Raw genomic sequence first — 18,640 nt, 5'->3', positions numbered from 1 at the left:
GAAAGCCTGAAGCACGTTGGATTGGAGTTTAGTGCAAACAGCTGGCACGCTCAGTCATTATATTTAATATTTTGGAAAATTAAAAAAAAAATTAATTAATTTTTTTTATAATTTTATCCTTATTTATTATTATTTTTAATATATTTATTTCTTCTGAATACATTTTTACGTTTTAATAATATAAATGTATTTGATTTAATTATTAATATTTTTTTTTAAAACAATGTTATCTAATTATTTACTTAAATTTTATGAAAAAATTTAAAAAAAAAATATTAAAATGGAACGAAGAGAGTAATAGTTAATGAAAATATAAAAAAAGGTTTAATTAGTGTAAAATCAATAGGAGGAATAAATCAAATGCTTAATTTAGTACATAAGTTATATGTTATTTATGGCTTGTTTTGCTTAAAATTTTATATCACATTTTTCAGAGTATATTTTTTAGAGAATTTACTTATTAAAAAATATAATATAAATTATTTAATGTACAAATCAATTTTTCTAGAAGTTCATGATATAAAGTGTAATCAATTAAAGGATATATTAATAAATTACTTCTTAAAAAGTGAGTTTTGGTAATACAAATTAAATATATATATATATATATTTTTTTTTTTTTAATTTATTTATTTTAATTAAATAATAATTAAATTTTAATATTAAATTAATTGGAGTTCGCTATTACCCCAACCAAACAAGAGTTTAATTATTTATTTGATATACTTTGGATAAACTTGGGAAGCTTGTGGAGAATTGGCCCACCCTTAAAAGTTAATTTTTCAGATAATTAATTAACGAGATATGGATTGTTATATTGAAAATGATAATGTGATGTGTTTGGTGTTGCTATTAAAATTATAATTAAGAAAATTAATTTTTTAAATATATTAATTAAAAAAATTAAAAATAATTTAAAATTAAATTTAATAAATTTTAATTATAAAAATATTAAAATAATTTTTTAAATAATTTTTTTCTAATAATATTTTTATTTTAAAAAATAATTTGAGTCTATCAAATTCAGTGCTAAATGTGCACTTTAATTTTCTTTAGATAAATTTTAATATTTATCTTTAAACTTATATAGTTATAACATTACTGTCTTTTAATTTTAAAATGTAACATTACGGTCATTTAATTTTAAAATATAATATAAAACCTCATAATTTTTTAAATTTTATACAGTAAAATCTTTCTAACTTCTAATTATTGATTTTTCAGTTAGAAACTGATATGAATAGTTCTCACATCTTGTTTTATCAATATTTCTCTCTTCTCTCTTATACAAAGTATAAAATTATTCTTTCTATATGTAAAAAATTATTCTGTTTATAGAGAGAAGAATAATTCAATTTATACATGACTTGAAAAAAAAATATTGATTAAATTCTATACTAAAATTATTCAGATCAATATCTAATTAAAAAAATTAATATTTTACATTATATTTTTAAATTAAAAAATCATAATATTATAATTAGATAAATTCATATAATTATTAAAATTTTTCCTCTTTCTTTATTATCATTTTGAACTGAGTTATTATAATAAATAATATTATATTAATTATATAAGTAAATATTAAAAAATATTTAAATATTAGTATTATTTTTAAGACAATAATAAACCTCCAAATAAACATCCCACTTGAGCTACTCCCAGAGCCAGACAGCCTCTGCCACTTCGCCTGCTGCTCCTGCCAGAAGAAACCTCGCATTCACAGAGCTCCATAGAAATGGCTCCAATGTCCATTATAACACATGGGGCTTCGTTAATAAACCTCCCCAAATCGACACCTAACTCCCTCCATCGACGGCCATTCAAGTACACATGCTTTCTCAATGTTCCTCGCAGGCTCTCATCACCGCACACCACAAGCATTTTGGGTTCTCAGTTTTTTAGACCGTCACTTCTCAGGTAACGATTTTGTTGTTTGGTTGCTGAGAAAATTTGGGAAAAAGAGCACTATTCAAGGCCATATTGTATCATGACTTAGACATTTATTTCCGTGTTTGATTATACAAGTGTAGTGATGATTAATTATTTTCTTTGAATTAGGGTAAGTATTAGTGAATTTTTGAGGCTTAAATTTGTAACCTTTCTTATATAATACAAGCAGGATCAGATGCTTTCAGGGAGAAGATGCTGAAAATTTTGAAGTTAGTGAAGAAAGTTTGGATGGACAAAATAGGGGTGCCAATGAGATAATAAGAAATCAGAAAAATAATACTAGTGCCGAGGGAAATTCTTTTCTGCTAATGTTAGCAATTGCTGTGGGCGTAGCTGCAATCATTACAATCACATCAATTGGTCTCAAACGGCCTAGTGTTGGATCATTATTTGGAGTTCAATGTCTAGCCGAAGGTTCAACATCTTCAGCCATGGCTTCAACCTCTTTGGGTTTCACTTTCAAAGCTTTTGGATACAGAATCATACTTCCTGAATATGCACCAGGGTATATTGCTGTTCTACAACACTCTCTGCGTATGACTATTTTCTGTTAAATGGTACCATTCTTAAGCTTTCTCCTTAAATTCCATATTATAGGTGGATATATTTTTGGTTGCTCATGGCTGCTGGTTGTGGATTATTCATCAGTGAGGAGGCTTTAAATGTTTGGGTCTGTCCTTTCTTCTGGTACTTCTGTTTTGCTAACTCAAGCATTTACTTAGCTCTGTAGATTTTTGCTAGGTTTTTTAGTTCATTAGAAATAGTCTTTTATAGTGCTTTTGTTTTCATTTAAGGTTTTTGGTTATTTCCTTTGGATTTGATTTAGGTTGGCATAAACTTGTCACGGATGCTATCGGTGGATGGAACATGGCAATCTTTTGTTGATTCGTTCTCCAGAAATGCTCCATACGTCATGTCCACAGTTCTTTGGGTATACTGGTTAGTGTCAATTCCACTTTTTTCTTTAGTACATCACATGCTATTGCTGCAAGATCAATTGTGTAACATTATTCAGTCATGGCAAATGGTTTCTTCTGTGGCAATAATTCTAGACCAAAATTAAATTTTAGAACGCTTTGGAAGCTTGCACATTGAAGTTCGCTTAAGGCAAGGCTCAATTGGTGTACCTTACAAAAGGATAAATTCCAGTGATTGTTAGCCATCAATTCTACAATGGAGAATCGTAATAATTATAGATTGAACCTAATAGCTGTTAAATATAAATCAACGAGATATATCATTGTTGATAAAATGTTCCTTGTTTTATTTTATTTTATTTTTTACACTGCCACACTGATTTTGAATACTTATGATAATAATTACCTTGTGATTATGAATTTATTGTTTCAACATGACCCTTCAGGGGAGTCTGTATCAGTGATATGATACCATTCTATCTGGGGAAGCTTTTCAGGAAACATGGGGCAACTGATGATGTTTGTTCAAAGGTTTGCTCTGTTCAACCCCATCTCTTTACTTTTCTTGGTTAATAATGCACAGATGTCACCTACTTAATGTAAAACTTAAAAAATTCATTTTGCAACTAGAGGCCTGTCTTCTGTTGTTTCGAGTTATAATTTATGCATTTGGTTAACATCGATGATGGCTATAGCTTGGCATTGGTGAAGAGAAGGTGTTGAGAATTACACGTACTGTGCAAAAATATGGCAATCTTGCAGGCATTGGTGAGTTATTAGAACCCAGTAAAATGTGCATATAAACATATTCTGCCTAATGTTATGATCAAATGATGAATTATGAAATTCATATATCTACTTATTGCTATCAACGTCAACAAATGTGGATTCTGATATCTTACAATGATTAATTTTTTATGGACATTTTAGCTGGCTGTTAGATAATTATAAAGTAAGTTTGTTGTGGGCATTGGTTGTTACACTGTTGTATTTGGACAATGGCACAGGCATGTAGATGCAAGGACACTCACAAGATGGTTGCTATTTATTCAGACCTCTAAAAGTTATTTTGATTAGATAACTTTTAGACCATTTCATTTGGGTGCTTTTATAGTACATTGAAACTTTTACAATGCAGTGGAAGTTGGTTGGAGGGTAAGCCTTGTTGCAATGGTGAGGTTGCTTGTCTGTGATCATAAGCTCATAGGTTCAAGTTGTAGAAATGGCTTCTCTGCAAATAATAGGGGCAAGGCTCTGTATGCTAGATGGCCCCTCACTGCTTCACAAGGCTCTCATAAAGTAGAGAGTCTAGGACTGAATTGTTGAAATTCTTGCAATTATCTTGGGTGCTACCACATGGATTTCTTCTATGATGGCTGTTATTTTATAGCCCCAGGACTTTTCAGACTGTCTTTGCTCTAGCCCAGGGTGCTTGCCCTTCCATCATGTGCTTGGTCATTGTAGTGTCAACCTCAAGACAATATTTCTTATCTATTTCTTGTTTCTTTCCTGCAATACAATCCATGTTCTTAAATCTAGAACATTTTTTAGGGTTTGTTTTTTATTTCCTCTCTTTTAACTTTGATCATCCGATATCATCTGGGATGCTTTTTATCTCAGTTGTCAGAATTGGACCAGACCGGCTTAATGGGGGGCCGGACCGGTTGCTGGTTCGGTTCAAGGTAGAAAACCTCTTTTGTGTAAACCGGAATCAACCCGTATGAACCGGTCAGGTAACTAGTGAACCGGTTGACCCAGTCAGATTCAAACAGGTTGATTTACTTACTTTAAAAATAAGACATAGAGTTGCAGACAGTGGGTTTCAAACACTGGTCTACATGAGACTTTAATGCATGCTAGCCAACTGATCATTTATTGTAATAGGTATTTACATTAAATAATTTTATAAAAAAAAATTATATATATACTTTTAGATTGTGACATGAATGATTAATTATGTCAATAATTTTTTATTAATATATTAATTTAAATTATTAAATTATTTTATATTTTATATATCAAATTTTTATTTTTATTGATTTAAATGATTTTATTTTAAGTATTTTTTATTATAAAAATATTATTATTTAAATCTAAAATTTAAATTAAAATTTTTAAAGTATTTTAATAAATTACATTTTTAAATATAATTAACTTTATTCCATAATTATTTATAAAATACATCAAATTAATGATTGAGACAATGCATTATTATTGTTTTTCAAAAGATTACTGATCTTATGATATATAATTAATATTTATTTAATTGCATACTGGTTAAACCTTGGTTTAACCTCGATTGAATCTTAAGCCCTTGACTCTCTGTCATCACCGATTTAATGACCAGGCCAGTTCTAATAACCTTGCTTTTTATTTAAGAGCTTAACACGGTGGTACAACTTTACTTTTTACCTTTGGTTATTCACTAGTGAGATGTGAATTGGTTGATTGCTTTTGATGATCGGAAACACATTTGAATGTTTTACCAATCTCATTGTGTATGCATGATTATGCCATCTATACTTTATATTTGATTTTCTTATCCTTGTGTGTATTGTCCTATGCAGTGGAGCGGTTTTCACTTGGAGTAAGAAATCCTACATCTTTCCTAGCAGGGACTCTGGTTAGTGGTCATCATTTGTATATAGACTGCAAGTCTTGGGAATTGTGCTTTATTCTGTTACCACTATTAAATTAATAACATTCCTGATGCTTGAGTTGCTACGGAGTTTTAACAATTTTGTGCGTTTTATTGATTTTTCCCATTTTATTATCTATTTTGTCTATGGTTTTCTCTGTTCTTTTAATATGGCTGAGCTTGTGATTTTGGCGTTTGCTTCATTAGAGCACTGCTTAGTGGATCTATGAGCAGGCATGATGACAGCCAAATTTAAAGCCACTTGGTTTTTGTTTAACACTATGTTTTCTTGGAACTTCAAAGCATGTGATGTGTGATCTTGAATGTGACCTGACCCTATATGTGTCTTCCATGAAGAGCACTGACTTGCTTCAATTCTTTCCTAGAAACTGCATGTCAAATGAAGGGAAAAGGAAAGGAATTCTTAGTACACTAGAGGCTTCTTTAGATACTCTTTGGATGCTATAGTGAGTGAATTACCACTACTAGATTTAGACGTGCCACATTTACATGTGATTCATTTTTCTCAGGAACATCTTATGTTGCAACCATTTCCTTAGGTCATAGGATTTATATAATCCTACCTAATGACGTGCTTGATATTGAATCTAGTTTTTGTATATAAATAAATCCTCTCAAAGGAATTGAACTGTTGAAATATATTTTCTACAAATCTGAATTTGTAATAAAAATATTGTCTCATGATCATTATGATTCAACCTGCAACATAATTATCTCGTCTAGAATGGACATTGCTATGAAATAATGTTAGACCTGGCCACCAGGCTAGTCCATGCCGGTTCTGATTCCAGGGGATCAGAACCAGGTCGCAAGATTATCTGGTTCTGATTTTGGTCTTGATCCAATCCAGTGGTTGAAATTTTTTTCAAAAAAAAAAAAAAATTCTGGTTTTGGTTTGAAATGAACCAGCTGGTTTTGGTCTGATTCAAAGCCAGTTTTGGTCAATCCGATTTTGATTGGTTTCAATTTCGGATTGAACCGGTCTAGTTCCAGTTTGAATGGGTCCGATTCCAGATTGAACTGGTCTGGTTCAGGTTCTGAACTGGCCCTTTGCCAGGTCTACATATAACATATGTTTATTGATTGGTTATAGCATTGAATTCTCGGCCATTGTGATCTGTTATTTGAATGCAGGGTATATCTCCAGGGCTTTTCTTTGCTGGAGTTTGTTGTGGTGGCTTGATCACCCTTCCACTACAGGTCTGTCTAGTTTCATAAGAAAACATGTTGTTTCTATGTGTATAAAATCATATCATGCTTCTATATATTATATGGTCTTTAATTGCCTTATTTTTTCCCAAGGAACCTTCAAATTTCAAATAGATTACTCTATTTGAAGCACCAAACACAGTCAGCATGCACATACAAGATGTATCATATGCGATGTGTTATCTTAGATAAAGAAGACAAAAAATAGTAGCTTGCTTGATAAGCATCATCTCAATGCCAAATTGATAATGGGAGAGCCAATGTCTGAACTCTCTTTTATCGTCTATGAATCATGAATAACCTCCGGTTCCAATGTGGTAATGTCCCGTTCTAGCTGTTGCCCCATGTATAACAATGTAAGAAAGAGCCAAAAGATGTTGCTTCTCTAGAATAACGGCTGTTAAGTAACGGTTGGTAATGGCAATTACTGTTACTTAATAGTCGTTATAGCTGCGACACCCTATTTTCTAGACTTCCCTTATTTAAAGGACTTAATGATTACGGTGGGCCATTTTTCTGTAAATAACAGCTGTTACATAATATAACAGCCATTTTTAAAAAACCATAATTATGACATTCATGAATAGAAATAAGAATGAAAAGAATACTGAGAATAAGAATCAGAAAGGTAATAAGAACGAAAAGAAATCCTAAAATACTGATAATAGTGTCCCAAAAGGTCCAAAACTATATATCAATTTACAATTATTGCCTGAACTACAAAAATAGCCAATTGTTACTTGATTCATAGTCATGAGTCGCAACTATGGCCAGAAGGCTACTGAGAGGTGACCATGTTTGGCCACATTTGCAAGTAATAATTACAGATTGGGCTACAATTTGCTCTTTTTGAAGTTCAGGCTATACTTGCAAATTGGCATATAAAGTACTTCAAATATCTGTTATTCTTAAATGAAAAACTTGAAATGAAATCCTGAATATCAATGCTTAAAAGAAAACCCTAAATGATAAAGATTAGTACTTATATAGGGATAATTCCTAAAATCATTTTCTTTATTTGCATAAAGATGTCTTAAGTTTATTACGTTCATTTGATTTGAACTATTTTCTAATACTTAATTATTGCACTTAAGATGACTAGATTTCAATGGTTTGATGAGTTTCTAACCTAGCTAATCAAATGGTTGGAATATATTCTTTTAAAAGATTTATCTACTCATGGTCTAGCTTCCCTTTTGTCTATTTCAGTTATGATTCCAATAGGCTTCTAACTGCAGCCAGTTGGATTGCTAATGCTGGCCGTTTTCTTGTTTGTCAAGCTCAGCTAGGAATTGGATTTCTACTGAGGGAACGTCCATTGGTTGCCATGGCCACTGTAGCCACAGTAGTGGTAAACAAAGTTCCTTTGCATCATGTCCTATTTTTATAAATACTGATTTCTAATTTGTAAAATTATACAGGGCATTTGGACCATATTTCCCTATGCTGTGGCTGTTTTGACGGCATTATTCCTTTACATGCAACGTTGCTACTCAACCTAGTAATTTGTTGGTTAACTCAATACTCAGAAATTTGAAAAAGAGTAAGAAGCTATCAAATTTATATGTGTAACCGTACTACAGCCAATTGTATCCTGGGTGGTTTTGCAATGTTTGTCGAAAATCATCTCATAGTTGTCTATTCTTTACTTTTTCTTTGCATGTTAGATGTAAAGTTGCCTTCGTATTTTTTCTTCAGGAAGAATGATTTGTATTTATTTAATGTATCAACTCTAGCAAAGTATAGTGTGCAGTCTCTGTTGAGTTGGATATTCTTATCATTGTGAATGGCTACTTCATTTCATATTAAAGATGATTTATTGTAGCAAGAACAATTATGGCTTGAGTTGGGTTGCATGTGATAATGGTGTCCTTCTGCATTTGCCTCAAAATGATATCAGAAGCATCAATAGAATGCCTGTGTTATGTCTGCCAGTAGGTCATTTCTGAGGCAATTTAACACATTCTTGTTTCACTTTTTTTTCCCTCTTTTTAGTATTAAGGGAGTGGACTGTGAGATATGAACCCTGGCACCCACTCATTTATAGTCTCACCTAAAATTTAACTCTTTCTTGTTTTTTCCTTATTTGGGCATCATTTTCTAGTCAATAAAATCTATGTGGATGCTTCAAAATGTTGCATTCAATTATATAGTCTATATTGAGGCAATCACGTCCTTGGCATAACCTAAAGTTTCCAATTACACCAGGGCAAATGTAGCAAATGTGTGCATAACAAGCAGTCTTTAGTGTCCATTGGAGCAGCTGCAGCTATCACCAGTTGCAGATTTTTCTGTGTATCAGCAACTTTCTGGTAATCTGGTTCTCTGTTCCTGAAACCATAAGGCTAGCAACCACCACCACGGTAGCTTGGGAGGTTAAAACTTAAAATGAGTAGTCTCTGAAGAGCACTATCTTGGCAAGTGTTTTGCATGAAACAAAAATTTTCTTTCTTTCCATTGACTGAATAGAGAAAGGTACATGTATAGATACTCCGAGATAGCCTTCTGCTAAATAACTTACTTGAATCATCCATAAAAGCTCTTTCCTTCAAATTACTTCAAAAAAGCACAAACTTTGACAAGGACTACAAATCTTTCTCATTTGTATTGATCTGGAAAGCTATTTACATGTCGCGAGCTGCAAGATATGAGAGCTGAATATTGTAGGCTTCTTTCAGCTCTGCGAATACCTCTGCAATATTAGGCCTCTGTGAGGCATCCCTCTCTACTGACCTTACTGCAACTGTGGCTGCCTTTCTCATGCTTTCCACATCAAATGTTCCCTTTAAGCTATCATCCACTATCTCAAATGCACCTGCCTGCAAGTGGGGTTTGGCCTGTATTTGGCCATCACAGCACAAAACAATTTGTACTTTTTATGAAGCTATGTAGAAAATAGAAGCAAAACAAAAGTAGATATGAAGGAATGAACTTTAGTTTACCCATAAAACCAAATTGAAAGAATCTGGAGTTCCTGAGTGACGCAATGGTTCTCGCCCGCAGATAAGCTCCAGAAGAACAACACCAAAGCCGTAGACATCACTTTTCTCTGTAAGCTGTTGCGTAGAATAGTATCTGAACAAAATATGAATCTTAATGAGTTTTCATTTGTCAAGAATCAGTAGAGGATAAGATAACCGGAAACTTACTCAGGGTCAAGATAGCCTGCAGTGCCCTTGACAACAGTAGTCACATGACTTGCATCTGCCTGCAACACTTGTTTAGAAAGGCCAAAGTCACATACCTTGGCATTCATGTCTTTGTCCAGCAAAATATTGCTGCACTTCACGTCACGGTGTATGATTCGTGGTTCACTCCCATTATGCAAATAGTCCAATCCTTCAATGGCAATGAAACTCATGTCACACTTCATCTTTTAGTATTGACTGAAATCTATGATTGGAAATGCTAGAAGGCTAATATCTATCATACTATCTGGAAATGACAGAAATGAATCTCTTCTTACAACAAAAACAAATCACGTTTCTCTCGTATATTTCTATGTTTTAACTTGAAGGATACAAGTACACAAACATACCTTTAGCAGCATCAACAGCAATTTTCAGCCTACGAACCCAACTTAAAGAAACTTTCTGACTGTTGGGACCTTAAAGGAGATAAAATGGGAAATTCTCAGGCACAGAAACTATTTAACTGGATTCAAAATGCAGGATTCTTATTGATTCACAACATACCATAAAGGTGATCAGACAATGATCCACCAGGTAGATACTCGTAGACTAGTATTTGCTGCTTTGATTCATAGCAAAATCCTTCCAAACATACAAGATTTTGGTGACGAATTTGTGACAACAGATACACCTAGCAATCCAAATAAGGGAAATAAGGCAAATCTAGACCTCAATTTTTTAAGAAATTCACTTACAGAGACATGTAACACCAACAAAAGGGAGTGACAAAAACTTGTCAATGCATAAACAGCTAATAAAAATAAAGGTCTCCTTAAGAGATTTGGTTTGGTATGCATTACAAGTTAACAAAGGCAAAGTGTATTGTACTGTTTACTTGAAGATAATTCAGAGTCTGATGGACTGTAAAGATTCTAAACTGAGTCCATCAATGGCATAGTCAGTTCAGAATCCTCTTCATCCTTGCAAGTACACCAAATAAAGTAGTAGAGGAGTTCAAATGACAAACCTCATTAATAAAAGAATCAGCCCCAAGTTGAGTCCTATCAAACCGCACTTTCACAGCTACCAGTTTCCCTTCAGAAAGCTTTCCAAGGTGAACAGATCCAAAACTACCACGGCCAATAACCTCCTTAAAGTTGTTTGTAGCAGCTTTGATTTCTTTGTAGGAAAAGATTCTTGCTGCATTCCAGTTTCGCATATCTGTTAAAGCCCCTGCACATCAAAATCATCTCCCAATAACTATACGACATACTTCCAGGAACATGTCATACTTCCACGAAATATAATAGTGCAACTTCTGCTTACTGTCCGTGCATGCGCATCCACTGCTTTGTTTCTTTGTGTACAGGAATAGTGAAAGAGAAATGACAAGAAGAACAAATATGGTTCCCACTGCTGCACCGAGTATAATGGCCATATGACTACTTTTGTTGGGCTTTTTCTTAGTAAAGATTGTAACTTGCGGAGTCTCAATTGAAGGATTAGATGAAACATCATTGCAAGACATTGTGGAGAATGAAAGACATGGATTCCCTGTCGTCCTGAAAAAGGTTGATGCATCAGCATTCTAAAAATGCAAAGCATATAAAATTAAAAAAAAAAAAGAGCAAAGAATTTCAATTCCATACCTGACTTCCAAACTTTCTTTATTCAAAGACTGTGGTAGACTGCCTTGCAGTTTGTTGTTTTCCAGGTTCCTGAAGAATGAAAGAAAAATTCTTATCTGGTTAAACAAATACCTAGTGAGTAATGTGTAACACAGCTAGAAACAAAATATCTATTAGTTTCCAGAAAGTTTGATATTCATAAATTCACTTACAGTAGATGAAGGTCCTCCAACTTTCCCAGGCCATCAGGAACTGTTCCCTGTAAGCTATTATTTTGCAGGTCCCTTCACATTGAAAAATTAAAATGCAACATTAGTATCACGATTTGTATGTGCAGTTGTAAGATCCTAACAAGGATGTAAAAGACACATTGGATTTCACTCAAACAAATGGAAAATTTTACAACTCACAAAATCTGAAGGCTAACCAAATTGTCCAATTCAGTTCCAAAGGATGTTAGATTATTAAAACTCAGGTTCCTGAAAAAATCATATCATTAACAAATGTATTACTTTCTCAAGAAACAGAACATGGTTGGATTCTTCTATTACTGCAATTAAGTTATGCATTACAGCTTCTCAAGATCTTGGAGGCTTCCCAAGTTCTGTATCTCTCCAGCAAGTGAAGTATTATGCAAATCCCTGAAGCACAATGCCATGGGATGAGAAATGGAGTTTGAAAGGAAGTGAAATAAACATCAAAACAGCATTGCAGATCAGACTTTACAGTGTTTTGAGGTCCAACAAATCACCAAATGTTGGACTAATTGACCTTAAATTGATATCTGAAAGCTCCCTAATGAAAAAAATTAAGGAAAAGGAACAAGACAGGAGTCAAATATCAATAAATCTCAATTGGGTGAAGAATAGAACAAGAAAGTAAAATGATTTAATATGAACACACAATGATGTGACTAGGCTTCCTTCACATCCAATATGGTCCCATGATTTTGGAGAGCATGGATCATCTTCCCATCCCAGATCTAAGCCAGTAGACTGCTGAATAACCTGAAGTGCTGACACTGCAAGAAAATATAACAACCGTGAGCAAAATGGAGCCAATTCTAGCAACTGAAAATGAACTTATCAAAACAAAGAACTGGCACCTGTAGTTGAGGAAGCTTCCGATGGAATGTCCACAACCTCATACACCTCGATAGCATTGATTTGTGGATAGAAACTGATACTTTTCAGTGTAATATTCAAGCTTTTGATTCCTTTTCTAGTTAAGTACAGAGCACTAGCCTCTGACATTGTCACTGTATAATTAGATTGAGCAATATCCCCATTAATGAAGATATCAAAAGATGGGGACACAGGAAGAATCCCAGCAAAGTAAAGGACAATGTAGTAGTCCCCTAGTGTATCAAGAGCAAGATTGTAAGTTAAGACTTTTCTTCGTGCCAGAACTCTCGCAGTTTGAAGAACAGCAAGAGGAGGATTCTCACTAAGACTAGACAAGTTGAAGCTAAGTAGCTTATTGAATCCAATCGACACATGAAAGGGTGTATAGTTCTCATCGGCATCCCAGATACGATCATATGGATCCAAAGGGTACCTGTTTTAGTCCAATCCAATCAAAAAAGGCTTACACAAATCACCAAAACCTATAGGAAAGAAGACAGAATTACAGGTTCGTACCTCAAGGAACCATTAGTGTAGCCACTATTGATACGATAAGACTTTCTAAGTGACTTATTAGGAAAATCTCCCATTCCACTCTGGTAAGCCCCTTGAGGAAGTGGCCGGACTTCAATCGATGAAATCACCGGAGATCCACCATCAGGAATGGCATGTAAACAGAAAGATAGTGTATCCTTACTAGCTGGCCATACAAATTCTTCATTCCATGGATCACTGATGGTGAGATTTACAGTACTAGTAATGGCTGTGCCAAGAGAAACAGAGAAAGCAGGGGGTTTTCCAAGTTTGTCATAGTCCTTGTACACAAATTGAGCTCTAACAAGCACCACAGAAGACATATTCTTCACTGGCAGCTTATAACACTTGCGACCCTGATCAGTACGAGGGAAAAAGCGGATAGGGACATTAGATGAAGAGGTACCCTCAATGTAATCAATGGTGGTTGTGTTGCCTGTGCTTATATAAGCACTATCCAAAACCCATCGAATGTTGGATGAATCAGTATAATTTGTAGTTCCACCGCAAGATAAACTCAAGAAACCTGTAATTTATAGACACACGTTAAAACAACTACTTAATGAAAAAAAAAAGCCCATGAACAGTTACGAGGAGCAAGGCATACCATCTTGGTCTTCACAGAAACCAAGAATCCATAGGCCAGAGAACAGGATGAAGACAACCCAGAAGCAGTTGAGGTCCATAGAACCAGACCCCTCAAAGGAACCCACAGGAGAATATCTCTGCAAAGACCAAAAGAGCACACCTGTATTTATTCCAAGAAACAAGAATTGGTCTCTCTTGTCTATTACTGATTTCAAAGCATAGTAGGTCTTTAATGAAAATCAAAAGAAAGGGATGAAACCAGTAGAAAAGTACGGGTGACGTGAAAATTGATTAAAGAGTGACGATTATGGGGTGGATTGGTGAACATGATTATCATCATTTATAGCACTAATGCTATTAATTTAATAGTGGTAGTTGAAAAAGCAATTCACGTAAAACCAGAAATGCTTTTTTCTCCGTGACTATGTAAAAAAGATAAGGGAAATTTGACAATGACTTCTCTGACGAAGTCGTTAAGAATTACAAACAGAAGGAAAGCTTGAAAATGACTTCTTTTATTTTGAAAAGCGACGTCACCTACTTGGCAAGCATGGCCATGCTTTCCAAATGTGTAATAAATTTGTCGTTTTAAGTTGAATTGCCCATGAAACGACAATTCATCACGTATATATTATAGGTTAATGTACGGCTGTTACATATTCATAGCCATGAAGTGTACTAAGTGATACACTTACATTGTTTTTGGATCGGAGGAGGAAGGGAAACAACGGGAGGAAAATAAAAAAGTTAATAATGATGAGGGAAAAATGTTTTTTCTCTTATGTTTGGACATATAAGAGAAAAAGTTATTTTATAAATAATAAAATTATAATTTTATTCATAAATTAAAAAATAAAAATTTATATAATATAAGGGTATATTTATAATTTTAGATATTTTTTCTCTTACTTTCTCTTTATTTTGGAGAGAAAATAGAAGTGGACAAAATAATTTATTTTTTTTCAAATTTTTTTTCTTCTCTTATTTTTTCTCTATCCAAACATAAAATGTTGGAAAATAAAATTATTTTACTCTCAAATTTTCTTTCCTCTCTTATTTTTCCTCTATCCAAACATAGTGTTAAGCTTTGGCTTTTGTTTGTTTGGATAGTTATGGAAGTGAAATGAAAGAGAAATTAAATAAGAAAATGAAGATAAAAGAAAAGAAATTTAATTGCTTTTATATTGTTTGAATAAATTATTAGAATATGAGAGATTTTTTTTTAAATGAAAAAAATAACTATCGTATCCTCGTAAATAAAGAAAGAGAGCAAAAAATGAAGATATTTAAGGGGGTATTTAGTTCACTTGTTGGGTACAACTGATAGCTGATAGACACCTAAATAGGTGAACTAGACTATTTGACAAGTTTAAAAAGATAAAACTGATAGTTGATGGGTAACTAATATGGTACATATCAGCTGTAGTTTGTATCTGCTATATTTTTAGAGCTGTTTCTCATCAGTTAATAGCTGATTTAATTTTATTTTTTATCTTAACTATATTATCTTTTTTATTTAATTTAAAAATTAATATTATTAATACTTTTACTTTTTTTATTTATAATTTTAACATTTTAATTAACGTATTTTAACTTTGTTAAAATATTTTTTATTAACAACATAAAATATAAAATATTTATTTATATCTAAAAATTTTAAATTTTTTTCTTAACAATAATAATTACTTTACATTTCTATCTATATTTTTTAAGTTATTTAATTATTTTTTAAAAAATTAATTATTTTCTTATTTCAATAATAAAATAAATAATATAATAGATTAATAATTATATATTTATTTTAATAATAAAATAAATTATATAATATAATAAATTTATAATTTTATATTTATTTAAATAATAAAATAAATTATATAATATATATTACTCTTATTAGTCATTTCATATATTAACAGCAACAACTAAATATAGTTTTACCAAACACTTAATATAAATCAGCTATCAATTAACAGTTATTAGCTGTATTCAATAGTATCAACTAACAGTTATCAGCTGTATTCAACCGTTAAACCAAACAGACCCCAAATAGTCTAATATAAATAACACTCATTTTTTTCTATTTTTCTCCATTTCTCACTAATTTAGAGGGAAATATTCTGAGTTAATTACAAGGTTATATGAAATGAAATTTATCCTCATTTCTCTCTTCTATTTGATATCAAAACAAGAGAATTTAGATAAATTAAATTTTCTTTCTTTTTCTCCTTCCCATTTCCATCGATCTAAACAAAGGGTTAATATATGGCTTTTTTTTATTTTTTCTAATATATAAATAGGAGGAAAGTAAATTATTTTACATTTTCAATAATAATATATGGGAATTAAAATTTAAAATCTGTGATGTAAATATGTCACTAATAATCTTTATATAAAACCTAGAGAAAATGCATAAACTTTAGCTTATAGAGGAATGATTGTATTCATAAGTTAATTAGGTTTGAGAAGAGTGTTTAAAATGGAGTATGAAGGATGCATAGGATGCTTAAGGGAGCCGTTTAATCAAATGTAATTATAATTTTTCATAGTTCCCTTTGAAGTTTGCTTTGAAAATTCATATTCACAACCCATCATGTATCTTTCACTTAAAGGGGAAGCTACCTTTCAATCCTTTAATAATTCTACCAAGATCTTGAGCAATATCAACACCATCAATTCCCCTCCATTTCTCATACATCAATTATGAAACTTCCTCTTTCTTCTTTCTTTTACTTTCCCTTTCCTTTTCTTTTTCCCCTTTTATTTAATGGATGTGAAAGGAATTTTAGGTACTGTTATGTAAACAACGGTTTTATTTTAGCTATTAATCATGACGGGTATTATATAGGTCTATCATAATTATTTATTAAAATCTAATCGTTGTATATACAACAGTTACATGAAATAATTACTCGTTCAGTCAGTCTATTATTTTATTTAAAATTAAAATAATAAATTATTTGTTATTAAATTAACAATTTATTAATTGAGTTTTTGGTTGATAGTATTTATCTTCTATCACCTATGTCATACTCTTAAAAATTATAGATCGGTGCTATTTTGTAAACAAGCATCAATTTCCTTTGTCACATTTGATTATTGTTCTGTTCAATAACACTTCCCTAGGATGATATTAGTCCAAATGATTTTAAAATAATTTTCTATATATTTATTAATATAGTAAAGATAGATAATATTGTTTTCTCGAGTTTATTTATTGAAAAATTGTTAAATGAATCAAGGAAAAAAAATGTACTACTTTTAAAGAATTTGCAAGTGAACACTAGAAAAATATACAAATTTATTAAAAAAAATACTTAGTTTTCGCTTAATGGTATTGGAATCGTCTTCAGAACTGTGAAATCTTGAATCCGAATCCTAATTAAAGCTAATTATATAAATAAAATAAAATAAAAGTTTATATATTTGCGTAATAATAATAATAATAATAATAATAATAATAATAATAATAATAATAATAATAATAATAATAATAATAATAATAATCTGTGCAATCAACTAATTAACCATCAATTATACATAATTATTATAATTTTGCTTTTTTCTTTTTAATTACAGTTTTTCATAATTAGTTTAAAATTCATTTTGGAGTATAAAAATTCCTTTAATCTCTATTTAATTACAAATTTAAAATGCTCTTGTTATATAAGGTATAGATAACAAATAATGATAATGAATACAGATAATTTTTATAGCTAATATGAAAATTATAAGTTTCGGCTGAAGAAAATCTAATAAAAAATGTCATTATAAAATTTTCATCTATGTGTACACTTTAAAAATAATCTTAATGGCTAACAACTTAATTAATGTGGCTGCAGAGATTGCAACAGGTTGTATATTCCTTGTATATTCATGAAAATTATTTTACTTAAATTTAATTAATATATGTTATTAAAAAATTTATCTTCAACTATCTAAATTCATCTTAAATTTTATTATTATTACTTTAATAATATTCAAACTTGTTTAATTTTATATATTTTAATTAATAATTTATATAAAAAATTTTAATTAATAATTTATATTTTAATATTTTAAAAAATTTATAAAATATCTAAATTCTATTTATATATATATATAATAAAAATATATATATTTTATATTTAATTAATTATTTATATAAATAGATTTGGATAATGGACACTCAATGTTAATTCTCAAAGTCGAACTCATTCAAACCTAATTATATATTACTTAAATTCATCAAATTAAGATTCGGCACGTTAGTATGTCAGATATGAGAGTACATCAACAGTGTACTTATACAATCTTTTAAAAATTAAAAAAAAAAAACTAATAACACTAAATGCAATTTTACTATATTTAAAAGATAAATTGTAAATTGTAAAAATAAAGCAGATTTGAATACATAGAAAACGTAAATGATTGATTGAAATTGAAAATAACTGATTAAAAATTGAAAATACAATGCTTACAAATTAAAATACAATTCTTGAAATTGAAATTTGGACAAAGTAATTGAAATGTTAAAGACTGAGATTGAATTAATAAAATTGAATAGATTTATTTGCTTGATTTGTTGATTTATTGAGTGTTGAGGGCCTTTCTACATTATAATATATCTTCATCTTATAAGTTTCACATAAATGGGCCTATTTAGCATTATTGTTGAAATTACTGTTAAGAAAATTACTTTTTTAAATATACTAGTTAGAGAGTATTACAAAATAATTAAAAATTAAATTTGATCAATTTTAGTTATAAGAACACTAAAATAACAAAACAGTTTTTTCCAAACAATTTTTCTCAATAGCATCTAAAATAATATTTTTATTCAGAAAAATAATTTTAGACTCTGAAACTCAATACCAAACAGGTTGTGCACGATAAAAAAAACTGCTTCACTTTCTTCTTT

At 30.9% G+C, this 18,640-nt stretch overlaps 2 protein-coding genes across 5 annotated transcripts; one reads left to right on the top strand and one right to left on the bottom strand.

Moving 5' to 3' along the window:
- The first annotated feature begins 1,630 nt into the window (after positions 1-1,630).
- On the top strand, positions 1,631-8,490 carry LOC110663220 (uncharacterized). Of its 2 annotated transcripts, none has more exons than XR_002496476.2 (10): positions 1,631-1,920; positions 2,123-2,458; positions 2,551-2,623; positions 2,780-2,892; positions 3,317-3,401; positions 3,566-3,638; positions 5,438-5,493; positions 6,664-6,729; positions 7,948-8,089; positions 8,160-8,250. XR_002496476.2 is itself a non-coding variant. In XM_021822475.2 (10 exons), the coding sequence occupies exons 1-10, from the start codon at positions 1,739-1,741 to the stop codon at positions 8,238-8,240; spliced, it is 1,131 nt and encodes a 376-aa protein (XP_021678167.2). In that variant the 5' UTR covers positions 1,631-1,738; the 3' UTR covers positions 8,241-8,490. The 2 variants fall into 2 exon arrangements, 1 of the variants encoding a protein (XP_021678167.2); XM_021822475.2 differs by having other exon boundaries at positions 8,024-8,089; positions 8,160-8,490.
- Positions 8,491-8,861: 371 nt separating this feature from the next.
- Positions 8,862-14,065, bottom strand: LOC110663219 (probable LRR receptor-like serine/threonine-protein kinase At5g48740). Of its 3 annotated transcripts, none has more exons than XM_058149873.1 (16): positions 13,763-14,063; positions 13,138-13,681; positions 12,603-13,054; positions 12,401-12,518; positions 12,224-12,292; positions 12,070-12,138; positions 11,908-11,976; positions 11,710-11,781; positions 11,519-11,587; positions 11,196-11,431; positions 10,897-11,102; positions 10,434-10,560; positions 10,277-10,345; positions 9,888-10,077; positions 9,681-9,813; positions 8,862-9,575 (listed from the first exon to the last, which is right to left on the bottom strand). In XM_058149873.1, the coding sequence occupies exons 1-16, from the start codon at positions 13,839-13,841 to the stop codon at positions 9,363-9,365; spliced, it is 2,715 nt and encodes a 904-aa protein (XP_058005856.1). In that variant the 5' UTR covers positions 13,842-14,063; the 3' UTR covers positions 8,862-9,362. The 3 variants fall into 3 exon arrangements, 2 of the variants coding, with proteins under 2 accessions (XP_058005856.1, XP_021678166.2); XR_009150015.1 differs by having other exon boundaries at positions 9,433-9,575; positions 9,983-10,077; positions 13,763-14,065; XM_021822474.2 differs by lacking the exons at positions 11,908-11,976; positions 12,070-12,138; positions 12,224-12,292.
- Positions 14,066-18,640: the final 4,575 nt, after the last annotated feature.

Source organism: Hevea brasiliensis, chromosome 7 (assembly GCF_030052815.1).
Source record: "Hevea brasiliensis isolate MT/VB/25A 57/8 chromosome 7, ASM3005281v1, whole genome shotgun sequence".
NCBI classification, from domain to species: Eukaryota; Viridiplantae; Streptophyta; class Magnoliopsida; order Malpighiales; family Euphorbiaceae; genus Hevea; species Hevea brasiliensis.
The sequence above is the reverse complement of the archived record's forward strand: the minus strand, read 5'-3'. Positions and strand labels throughout refer to the sequence as shown.

Bases quoted from the DNA above. Each gene is read 5' to 3' on its own strand.
- LOC110663220 (XM_021822475.2), top strand. From the start codon at position 1,739: ATGGCTCCAATGTCCATTATAACACATGGGGCTTCGTTAATAAACCTC. The intron at 2,459-2,550 runs GTATATTGCTGT...TCCATATTATAG, and splicing joins CTTCCTGAATATGCACCAGG to GTGGATATATTTTTGGTTGC. The intron at 5,494-6,663 runs GTTAGTGGTCAT...ATTTGAATGCAG, and splicing joins CTTTCCTAGCAGGGACTCTG to GGTATATCTCCAGGGCTTTT.
- LOC110663219 (XM_058149873.1), bottom strand. From the start codon at position 13,841: ATGGACCTCAACTGCTTCTGGGTTGTCTTCATCCTGTTCTCTGGCCTA. The intron at 10,078-10,276 runs GTATGTTTGTGT...TTGCCATTGAAG, and splicing joins TGCTGTTGATGCTGCTAAAG to GATTGGACTATTTGCATAAT. The intron at 9,814-9,887 runs GTAAGTTTCCGG...TATTTTGTTCAG, and splicing joins GCAGGCTATCTTGACCCTGA to ATACTATTCTACGCAACAGC.